This window comes from Nomascus leucogenys, chromosome 15, assembly GCF_006542625.1.
Source record: "Nomascus leucogenys isolate Asia chromosome 15, Asia_NLE_v1, whole genome shotgun sequence".
NCBI classification, from domain to species: domain Eukaryota; kingdom Metazoa; phylum Chordata; class Mammalia; order Primates; family Hylobatidae; genus Nomascus; species Nomascus leucogenys.
The window spans coordinates 32,256,105-32,268,644 of record NC_044395.1 but is presented as its reverse complement, the minus strand read 5'-3'; the positions used below and the strand labels follow the sequence as shown (position 1 = coordinate 32,268,644).

Genomic DNA, 12,540 nt, shown 5'->3' with positions numbered 1-12,540 from the left:
GTGTTAGGACTACAGGTGTGAGCCACTATGCCTGGCCTAAAAGCCAAGAATTCTTTAACTTAACAAAAAATGATGATTTATAGGAATTATTTTTTGGAGATGGGGGATAAACATAGTATTTTTTAATTATTTGATTTAATTTGACATTTGGAAGAGAAAAATTTCAGGTCATTGATTATCAATTCTTGTGATATTATAGCTCATCAGATGTTTAGCTATCTCAAGGGATATATACAAATTCTCCAAAATATCACAAAACAAAATGAACTCTAATGGCTTCAAAAACAACAATTATAGAGCCTCTGCAGAGTGCCAGGGACTACTTTGCATATTTTGACTCATATATTTAAGGCTCTAAATATCCTTAGGAGATAAAAACTGCCATTATTTCAATTTTATAAAGGAAGACACTGAGACAGAGAATGAGGATGAGGGAATTTGGTCAACATTACACAGTTGAAAATAGATGATCTGGAGTTTGAATCCATTAGTCAGACCTGAGAGCATATGCTTTATTGCTTTCAGTGAATTCAATGGCTAGCGAAGTGTCTTCTGTATGCACAATTCTGGGCTAGTGCGGGACATGAGGAGGACATCTGGCTGGTTTTGTGCAGCACTGGATGTCCTCAGGCTGGTGCTTCATTGTCATGTGGTTCCTGACACAGTTGCCAGAATGCATGACCTCCATGGATCATCACACCACTTTGATCTCCTTTTTTTTTTAATGTAACAGCCTTATTGAGATATAGTTAACATAACATATAATTCACTCATGTAAAGTGTACAATTTAATGGCTTTTAATATATTCACAGAGTTGTACAACCATCACCATCATCAGTTTTAGAACATTTTCATTATTCCCAAAAAAGAACCTCATACCCATTAGTAGTCACTCGTTATAACCCCCTCCCACAACTACTGACAAGCACTGGTCTGCTTTATGTCTCCATGGATTTTTTTATTATGAACATTTCATATAAATAGAATCATACAATATGTGACCTTTCCTGTCTGGCTTCTTTCATTTAGCATGATGTTTTCAAGCTTCTTCCATGTTGTAGCATGTGTTAGGACTTCATTTCTGCTTATTGTCAAATAACATTCTATTGTCTGAATTTGCCACATTTTATGTATCCATTCATTACTCACTGGACATTTTTCCACTCTTTGGCTGTTATAAATAATGATGCTATGAATGTTTATGTCCAAGTTTTTTTGTGTAGACATGTTTTAATTTCTCATAGGTATATACTTAGGAGTGAAATTGCTGTGTCATAGGGTAAGTCTATGTTAAATATTTTAAGAAATGGCCAGCGTGTTTTTCTCCTTGCTTATTGATAGTAAGAAGTCCTTCTTAGCAGTTTTTGCAAAAGTGACTTTTCTCCTCTATAGAAGCACCTTGACATTAGAAGGCAAGGATGCCAGACCTTGTCTTCAACAATTATCCATCATCTGGTGGACTCTAAATGGCCACCTTCAGTTAACAGAAACCAAATGGAAAGTGTAGAGTAATCTTGAGTAACTACCCCATCCTTTCTTAATATTAGGTCTTTTAAGTGAAACAAATTTAATAAATGATGGTAACAATAGTAGCATCTGTTAAACACTGTAGATGTATCAGGAGGTCTATGAAGTATTACGAGTATTTTATCATTCAATTTTAGAACCACTAAAATATTTTAGAATCTTTACATTCTAGAGAGTAAGATTATAAGAATTATAAGAATGACAGAGCCATAGTTTTATCTATACTGATGACTAGGTAGGGGAAAAAGGTTTAGCTTGAAGTAAGAAAAACTAAAACAAAAAGATGAACTCCCCTGAATAGAAAACTATTCAAAAGACACTCACTTAGCTGGGTCAAAGATAGTTTCACTGAGGCTGTTTTCAGGAAGCAGGAAGTAGAATGAGTTACTGTTATTTTTTTTCTGGGTCTGTGTACTTACGATGCTATCTTATGGTTTAATTTTGCTATAGGTACACAGGATGTGTGGGTAGCCAAATAAAGTATTATAGAAGCTAGTAAATATTAACGGAAAAAAGAAATGAGGAACTGTTCTATTAAAACATTTTATTAGCTATTGTTAAAAAATTTTTCTGTTGCAAAGTGCCCATCTCCTGCCTACTATGAAAATTTGTTTGAATAGGTTTATCCACCTAAGCCTACATCAGAGACCAGTGAGTAGACACAAAGTTAAACACACAAGAAACGACTCTTATGCAGTATTTTGTTGTGATGTCTTTTAAGTAAAAATTGGGAAATTCATATTTATTATAACAAATGATGGCCAAATGATGGCCAAAAAAGCCATTGCTTGCAAATAATTATAATTCATATGGTAATGACATTTCCTATGAAAAGAATTACAATATATGTGATGGAATCCACCACTAGTCTTCCTCCTGGAAATAAAAATCAAACTGATCAATTTGCTTCAGCATATTAGGTAAGAAAAAAATAATGGTGTCTAACTGCAGAGTGCATTGTGTTGATTCGGATTTCGTATAAAGTTGCCCATATAAAAACTTTCTAATGTGGATTAAAATTCTGATTATACAACTATGAAAAAAATTGGAAGTATTATTATCCTCAGTGAATTCTAATTTGATTTGAAGGCCATGGGAAGAATCCCTCTCCTACATTCTGCTTTAGTCCTTAAGATCCAGTTAGAAGCTGCTTGCAGTCATCCTCGTTGCTTGGGAAGACTAGGCTTTTCTATTTAGCAACCAATCCAGGAACTAGATTTCACCACACTAACCACATCTTCCTTCTCTGTGTCATACTTGTATGTTTTTGGTCCTGAAAAGAAGTAAATGTAGCCTGAAAGAGACAAAGTTGAAATTGGGTTACTGAAGATGACCAGCACATACGTAAATGGAAGGATTTGTCATTGTCACTTTCTTAAGGTGTCACCAAAGGAGAATTGTGAATTTGTCAGGCGGCAGTTAGCTTGTCTTCTGTCTTTATGCCCTAGAACCCGACTCCTCAACTTCTCAGTCATTTCTGAGCTTTCTCCTTGTTCCAGCCAGGGTAAGGCCTTCTCGTTGGGGTCATCCAATGTGCCATGCTCAGTTATGTGCTGTGCTTTTGCTCAGGCTGTTCTCCTCCAGGAAGCCACTCCCCTTTTCTTTCCCTAGTTAAGCCTCTGGCCAATCTTCAAAACCCATCTGAAGTCCCACTATAAAATTTCCAATGACTGCTGCCTATTCTGATATTTTAATTCTCAGATCAGTTCTTGCAATGATTGTGAAGTCTACCACATGACTCAATACTAAATTATAGATTGTCTGTTTTCCAGTCATTTCATCTGTGTTGGGTGAATGATTCTGTGAGAGCAGAGGCCACATCTGGAATGGTCTTTGCACTTCCGAACAGTGTCCAGCCTTGTGCTATTTTTTCAAGAAGAGTGTGCTGACTGACTACTTCAGAAGATTCAATTAAATTTATTCAACAAAGTTCTATTCAACTTTCCTAGCTATGTGTTAAATTGCAGGGGTTGGATGATGGAGTGGGAAAAAGCACTGAGAAGCTTGAGACTGTTTTTTTTTTTTTTTTTTTTTTGAGACAGGGTATCACTCTGTTGCCCAGGCTAGAGTGCAGTGGTGCAATCACAGTTCACTGCAGCCTCGACCTCCTGAGCTCAAGTGATCCTCCCATCTCAGCATCCTGAGTAGCTGGGACTACAGGTGTGTGCCATCATTCTCAGCTAACTTTTTTGTAGAGACAGAGTTTTGCCATATTGCCTAGGCTGGTCTTGAATTCCCGGGCTGAAGCGATCCTACCACCTCATCCTCCCAAGTGCTGGGATTACAGGTGTGTGCCACTGTGCCCGACCAAGACTATGTGTATTTTGAAGATAGAAAAGGTAATCTTGACCCAGGTAGACTTTATGATCTAGCTGACTAATCGATTGAAGCTATACTTTAAAAACTTTCCATTAGATGGCCAACATGGTGAAACTCCATCTCTACTAAAAATACAAAAATTAGCTGGGCCTGGTGTCGGGTACCTGTAGTCCCAGCTGCTTGGGGGGCTGAGGCAGGAGAATCGCTTGAACCTGGGAGGCGGAGGTTGCAGTGAGCGGAGATCATGACACTGCACTCCAGCCTGGCCACAGAGTGACACTCCGTCTCAAAAAAAAAAAAAAAAAAAAACCACCAAAAAAATACACACACAAAAACAAAAACAAAGAAAAACTTTCCATTAGAAAAGAGAGAACTACAATAGCAGAACTTTTATAGTTACTCTTTCTAGAGGATAATCTGTTTAGATAAACTTATGAAAGGACCTAAGACCAAATATAAAAACCAAGGGCTCCCACTTGGAAATCCACTTTCTGTTGTGTTAAAGCAAAGCCCAGATTTCTTATGATAGTTTTCATGAAGAAAGTTTTCAGTGGAAACACTCACCATTTAATTCTACAGCAGCATCGACTTGGCCATTTACTCCTGAAAATTCTTCTTCAGTACTCTTTGGATAGTCTTTTTCCATTTTCCTTTTCCGTTCATCGTAGCTAGAAAAAGTATTCATAAATAATATTACTAAGAGGTTTTTACTGGTTGTAGATGACACTATCCTGGTCAGGCATACGGACACATAACTTATTTAGGTGTTTCTCTCTCTCTGTCATATGCACATACACATGCATTCATGTTGTTGTTTATTTACTTTTTCTTTGTTGTGTTTTTGTTTTTTTTTGAGATGGGGTCTCACTCTGTTGCCCAGGCTGAAGTTCAGTGGTGCCATCATGGCTCACCACTGCCTTCACCTTCCAGGCTCAAGTGATCCTCCTGTCTCAGCCTCCTGAGTAGCTGGGACTACAGGCGTGTACCACCACACCCTGGCTAATTTTTATTTTTTATAAAGACAGGATCTTGCCATGTTGCCCAGGCTGGTCTCAAACTCCTGGTCTCAAGCAATCCTCCCACCTCAGCCTCCCACAGTGCTGGGATTACAGGAATAAGCCACTGGGCCTGGCCCTTGTTGTTTAAATCGGGCTCTTAAAATACCTAAAAGAGATTATAGACCTTTATCACTATGCTCCCATGTTCCTGAGATTCTGGTACCACAAGGTTGGAAGTCACTTGCTTAAAGCAGTCTCCAAAAAATTTCCACATACATTGTTTAGAATTATTCACTCTACATATTATAGCAACATGTTCTGTTAACTCAAAAACACCTTGCCATTTGAAAGGAACTCTATTTTTTATTGCCTTATTTATTGCTGTAATTATTTCTCTCTCTATCAATTCCTTGGTTCATCAAACCATTGAAAGCCTTTCATAGGGGTTTTTATTTATGAACTTAGTGCTATGTATCCATGGAGAAACGGTTGAACAGATAATGCACATTGAACGAATAAACAAATGTGTGAACAATAAGTAAATAAGAAGCAAGTAAATATGTAATAATTGAACTTCTGCATTTTAAACCAATTTACTTGAATTCCTTTGCTTTTGTTTCCTGGAAAGCTTGTACGACTGACTGAATAGTAGACCTGATTTCTTTTTCTGGATCAGCAACCAGCATTCAGTGATAACTCTGAAGATTGATTAATACATCTCTTTGTGATCTAAATTACTCATTGTTAAAAAAGGCTGTGACCGTGTGAGTCAGCATGACTTGTATGAGAATCAGACTTCATTTAAAGTTTGAGAAAGTCCCTTCTTCCTTAGCAGAGAGTTCCAAATGGGGACACTCCCAGGTGGACACCCCACTCCTTTCTCACCAAAATGTCAGACAATTTCTCCCAGTGCTTGGGCTACTGAAAAATTTCCTGTGGCAGCAGATCCCTCCCACCATCTCTTGAAATGTGCCTCTTGTGTGGCTATGACTACACAGGCCAGGGACAACTCTCTAGCGATGTTGAGCCGGAGGCAAACATTGAAAAAGATGTACTCAGGCTGAAACTAAGTGCAAGTCTGAGCTGCTTTACAGAATGTTTGGAGCTAGGGGTGGAAGCTAACTGTCCCAGCATATTATCCATATTAACTATAACCATTAATATTTCACGTGGACCTTATGTGTAGACATTATGCAGGGGCCTGCATAACAAACACAAGGTTACCTACTTTTCATTTTACTAAGTAAGAACATTACTATTTAACCGTCAAAAGAACTACTACCACCTGTTTTCATAGTCATTTCACAAAGACAAAGAAACGTTAACACCAAAAAGGAAGAAAGGACATAAACTCAGAATAAAAGATGGTTCTCGCCAATAATCTGTTTTTATGCTGACACAGACTGAAGCTCCCTGATTTATAATATTGTGCTGCTCTTATTTAGCTGTGAACTGGTGAGAACTTTGTTTGTTTGTGGACAGATATTTAAGGATTTCTGTTATAGTCCAAAGAGCTCAACATATACAGTCTGCTGGGTTTGAATTTCTGACTCTGTTACCTGCTGACTCCGTGATCAGGAGAACGTACTTTGAGCTCTGAGCCCTGGTTTTTCTCATCTGGAAAACATTGGTCATGTGGGTAAGAGACAATTTACACACACACACACACACACACCACACGCACACACACACCACACACACACACACACCTGGCACATGTAGCACCAAGAGCAGGCCCAAGCCAGCAGACTTTGTCATTTATTTTGGCCCCAAGAACAATTAACTCTGGCTTGTCAGTATAAGGTTGAGTGAACTTCGTGGTTTGATCTGGGATTCTAAGTCATTAAGGAGTTTAATCTTTAAACTTACTTTACAAGATAATATTTGCGGTGGTAGGCAAGGTTGAGAAGGGGTGAAAAAGGAGGGCTAAAAAATGTTGGAGGCAGTCCAGAGAACCAAGTCAGAGTGGGGATTAAGATGAAGTAGGTCTGCTGGTGTGGTGAGGATTTTGCTGAAAGAGTAACAGAAAAGGAGATTATATGATGGGATGAAGATCACGGGCATTTTGACTAACAATAAATAAATGATGGAGAGAATTGAAGAATGAACATATGTGGTGGTTGGGAAGGCCCCTGAATTTGGATTCAGAGCACATGAAATACAGCTTCAGATGGACCACTGTAGCTGTGTGATCTTGAGTGAATCATGAAACCTCTCAGAGATACAATGTTCAATGAAAATAAAAGAAATATCTACTTCTCAAGATTGTTGAAAAGGTAGATGGGACAATGAGAGAATACGAGAAAATGCTCAGCATGATTCCTGGCACATAGTGAGCCAGCTATCAAGAAATAGTAACTGAATTTCAAAATTAAGGAAATAAATACAATTTTTATTAAGAATCAACTGTATCTTGAGTATCTGCTAAAATCATTGCATATATCCTCTCATCACTGAGGTCTTGTTTGTGAAACCTAAATACTAAACTAGAAATAGTGATCTGAATTATGTTTATTTCCTTTGTGGGCATTTGTTACATCATTTAATATTAATTCAAGGTATTTACATTTAATATATATTAAATAAATCATTGCCTGCAAGAGATATCTGATGTAGTTTTTCAGATATGTTATCTTACTCTCCACATTTGTATTCTAAGGACTCAGGGACTGTTTTGATAAAGTGCCTGCATTTTTGTTTAACCTAATCTGCATGCTTAGAACTTAGATTTGTTAGGTATTTTTGGTGTTTTGATTGTGCTGATTTCAGTCATATGTCAAGGGCATAACTGACTCCATTCTACCCTCTTAGAAGCACTAAATGGGGAACTGAGTCTGCTAAAGGATGCTTAAAGAGAATGCAAGAAAGGGTGGCATAAAGGGGAATTTACTGATAAGGTTTCTAAGATGGTTTCAGGAAGTTTTCTCAAGGTGACCTTTCCAGTGTGGGTCAGGAGGGACAATGAAATAGAAATCTGAAATTCCATTTTGAAGTTAATGATTTCAGCCAGAAATCACATGACTGTCATGAATGAAGTGGCCTTTGTGATCTATAGAGAAGGGCAGCTAGGAGAATGATTGGGAATGAAGAGAAGGCAGGAGAGGAGGAAGCTGCCATGTACAATCCCAGCTGAGGGTCAGGAAACAGGACCCCATGAGGAAAATGATTGAGGAGATTCTGGGACAAATAATTTGTAACAACATAGAAAAATATGTGTCCTATAGTATTAAGTAGAAGAACGTCAGGACACAAAATTGCATACATAATTACTTAAAAATGGGGAAAACTGCCAGGAAAAAAATAGAAGAAAAATATTAAATGAGTATCAAAAGATGTTGCAAGTGTTGGCCATTGAAGAATTTCTTTCCCTTTCATATATTCTGTGTTTTCTATAACAAACATCACGTGCTGTCCTTGGACCTCATCTTCCTGGGCAGTCTTATGTCCTCACATGGCCTCAATCACCATCTGATTACATGATGAATTCCAAACTTATCTTTCCAGCCTGACTGCTCTTGAGTTCAAGACCTGTATGTCCAAACCTCTTCTTGATATTTTTCTTCTCAGTTCTCACCAGCATGTCAAACTCCATATGTACAAATTGAAGCTGCTTCTTGTTCCCCTAAATCTGCTTCATTTCTTATGTTTACTGTCTTGATAAATTCCAAAATTGAAAACCCATTTATTAAGGAAATGACCCCCAACTAGTCAGTCACCCAGACCTATGTTTTCTACTGTTTGAAGAACAATCAAATCTACCCCAACTCCCAAACTCATCATCTCTGGCAGAATTCTTGCAATAGTTCTCTCTTATTTACACAATTCAGTGGTTTTTTAGTGCACAGTCATTTGCCATATATCGACATTTCAGGAAATGACAAACATGTACATGATAGTGGTCCCATAAGATTATAACACTGTATTTTTACTGTACCATTTCTAAGTTTAGATACAAAAATACTTACCATTGTATTACAATTACCTACAGTATTCAGTACAGTATCATGTAGTATAGGTCTGTAGGAGCTATAGGAGCGATAGGGTATACCATATAGCCTGAGTGGGTAGTAAGCAATACCCTCTAGGTTTGTGTAAGTACACTCTATGATGTTCACTGATTGACCAAATCACCTAATGACACATTCCTCAGAACACAGCCCTGTTGTTAAGCAAGCGATGCATGACTATAGTCACAGAATTGTGCTACCATCAACACAATCAATTTTAGAATGTTGCCATCATCCGCCCCCACAAAAACCTTATGCCTTTTCACTGTAAGTCCCCATATCCCACATCCTCATCCCTCCATCTCAACCAGACCTAGACAATCACTATCTACTTTCTTCTGTTTAAACTTGCCTATTATGGACATTTTATATAATATGCAGATTTTCATGACTGACATCTTTCATTTAGTATAATGCTCTCAAGATTCATCCATGTTGTGCCATGTACCAGCACTTCATTCATTTTTGTGGCCAAATAATATTCCATTGTATGAATTTATCACATTTTATATATCCATTCAACACTTGATGGAGATTTGGGTTGTTTCCAGCATTTCTCTACTATGAATAATGCTGCTATGAATATTTGTATACAGCTATTATGTGGACTTATGTTTTTACTTCTCTTGGGTATATTCTCAAGAGAAAGTGGAATTCTGGGTTAAATGGTAATTCTATGTTCAACATTTTGAGGAGCAGGAGACTGCTTTCCAAAGTGGCTATACTAATTTGCATTTTTACTACCAATGTATGAGGGTTCTGATTTCTCCATATTCTCATCAACACTTATTATTATGTGGCTTTTTGACTATGGCATTCTAGTAGGTGTGAAGAAGTGTTTCACTGTGGGTTTCATTTGCATTTTCCTCATGACTATTGATGTTGAGCATCTTTTCATGTGCTTATTGGCCATTTGTATAACTTTGTTGGAGAAATGTCTATTCAGATCCTTTGCCCATATTTCAACTGAGTTATTTTTCTTGTTATTAATTGAATAGTCCTTTATATATTCTAGACACAAGTACTTTATCAGATATATGACTTACAAACATTTCTTCCCATCCCTGGGTTGTCTTTTTACTTTGTTGATAGTGTACTGTGAAGCAGAAAAATTTCTAATTTTGAGTAAGTCCAACTTGTCCATTTTTTCTTTTCGGCTTATGCTTTTGGTGTTGTATCTGAGCATTCATTGCTAAATCCAAGATCATGAAGATTATCTTTATATTTTCCTTTAAGAGTTTTGTCAGATTAGCTCTTGTATTTAAGGAATTTGATCAATTTTGAGTTAATTTTTGTATATGTTGTGAGGTAAGGGTCTAAGTCCATTCTTTTGCATGTGGCTATCCACTCCTTCCAGCATCGTTTGTTGAAGATACCATTTTTCTCCATTGAATGACTTTATATCCTTGTCAAAAATCAGTTGCCCATAGATACATGGCCTTATTTCCTTACTCTAAATTTTATTCTATTAACATATATGGCTATCCTTATGCAAATATCACAGTCTTAGTTACTGCTTCTTTGTAGTAACTTTTGAAACTGGGAAGTATGAATCCTCCAACTTTGTTCTTTTTAAAGATATTTTGGCTATTCTAGGCCAGTGAGTTTCGAGTTTCAAGAAAAACTTGTCAATTTCTACAAAGAAACCATGGTATTCTGATAGAGATTGTGTTGAAACTACAGATCAATTTGGGGACTACTATCATCTTAAAAATATCCTCATCCGTGAACATGAGATATCACTCCATTTAGATCTTGCTTAATTTCTTTCAACAATGTTTTGTAGTTTTCAGACTACAAAACAGAATTTTCCATTTCTTTTGTTAAATTTATTTTTAAGTGTTTGACTCTTTTTGATGCTATCCCAGGTGGAATTGCTTTCTTAATTTCATTTTCAAATTGTTTGTTGAGGTGTATAAAAACACAATTGATTAACACATTGAATTCATTCCTTGCAACCTTTCTGAACTCATTTATTAGTTCTAAAAGTTTTTTTAGAGTATTCTCTAGGGTTTTTCTATATAAAAGATAATACCATATGCAAAAAGAAATAGTTTTACTTTCTTTCCTGTCTGGATAATTTTTATTTCATTTATTCTTGCTTAATTCTCTTGGTTAGGATCTCCAGTACAATGTGAATGGAGAGATGAGAGCAGAAATTTTTGTCTTGTTTTTGATGTTAGGAGGAATGCATCCAGTCTTTCACCACTGACTATGCCATCAGTTGTGGGTTTCCATAGATGCTCTTTATTGATTTGAGAAGGGTTTCTTTTTATTCCTAGGTTGTCGAATGTTTTTTTATTATGAAATAATGCTGAATTTTGCCAAATGCTTTTACTCCATCTACTGAGATGATCATATGATTTTTGTTTTTATTCTATTGATATGGAACATTACATTAATTGATTTTTGGATGTTAAGCCAACCTTGAATTCCTGGGACAAATCCCACTTGGTCTTGGTGTACAATTCTTTTTATATGTTGCTGGATTTAGTTTGTTAGTGCTTTTGGAGGATTTTTGTAGCCATATTCACAATAGGTATTTGTCTGAAGCTTTATTTTCTTGTGATGTTTCTGTGTGGTTTTGGTATAAGGTTAATGCTGACTTCAGTGAGTTAGGTAGTGCTTTCTGCTTTTCTATGTTTTGGAAAAGTCTGTGAAAAACTGGTATTAATTCTGTTCTCTTCTAAGGTTTGGAGGAGTTTGTAAAAAATTGACATTAATTCTTCTTTCAATGTATTGGTGGAATTTACCAGTGAACCCTTCTGGGCCTGGGCTTTTCTTTGTGGATAGTTTTTGATTACTACTTTAATCTCTTTTCTTATTGTAGTTATATTCAGACAGTGTATTTCTTCTTGACTTGGTTTTACTAGATTGTGTCTTCTTAGGAATTTGTTCATTTCATTTAAGTTATCTAATTTATTGGTATCCAATTGTTCATAGTATTCCTTTATGACCTTTTTTATTTCTGTAAGGTGGGTAGTAATGTCTCCTCTTTTATTTCTGATTTTAGTAATTTAAATTTTTTCTTTTGGCTGGGCACAGTGGCTCATGCCTGTAATCCCAGCACTTCGGGAGGCTGAGGTGGGTGGATCATGAGGTCAGGAGATCAAACCATCCTGGCTAACACAGTGAAACCCCATCTCTACTAAAAAATACAAAAAAACATTAGCTGGGCATGGTGGCGGGTGCCTGTAGTCTCAGCTACTCAGGAGGCTGAAGCAGGAGAATGGTGTGAACCTAGGGGGCGGAGCTTGCAGTGAGCCGAGATCATGCCATTGCACTCCAGCCTGGGGCACAGAGCAAGACTCTGCCTCAAAAAAGAAAAAAAGTTTTTTTCTTTTTTATTTGATCAATCTAGTAGAAAGTTTGTCACTTTTGTTTATTTTCTCAAAGAATCAACCTTTAGTTTTGTTAGTTTTCTCGAATTGTTTATTTATCATCTATTTTATTTATTTCCATTATAATGTTTATATTTCCTTCTTTCTTCTTGCTTTAGGTTTAATATGTTCTTGATTTTCCATTTTCTCAAAGTGGAAGGTGAAGTTATTGATTTGAGATTTTTCTCCTTTTTAAATATAGGCATTTGTAGCTATAAATTTTTCTCTGAGTACTGCTTTCACTGCATCCCATAAGTTCTGGTATGTTGTATTTTAATTTTCATTTATTTCTAAGTACTTTCTAATTT

General features: G+C 36.6%; 1 protein-coding gene across 1 annotated transcript in view; it reads right to left on the bottom strand.

Moving 5' to 3' along the window:
- Positions 1-2,227: 2,227 nt before the first annotated feature.
- MMP20 (matrix metallopeptidase 20) overlaps positions 2,228-12,540 on the bottom strand; it is a 45,798-nt gene continuing 35,485 nt past the window's right edge. The window contains exons 9-10 of the mRNA XM_003253046.3: positions 4,412-4,515; positions 2,228-2,822 (exon numbers count right to left, since the gene is read on the bottom strand). Of these exons, the coding sequence (XP_003253094.1) occupies positions 2,722-2,822; positions 4,412-4,515 (205 nt within the window). The 3' untranslated portion in view covers positions 2,228-2,721. The remainder of the gene's footprint in view (positions 2,823-4,411; positions 4,516-12,540) is intronic.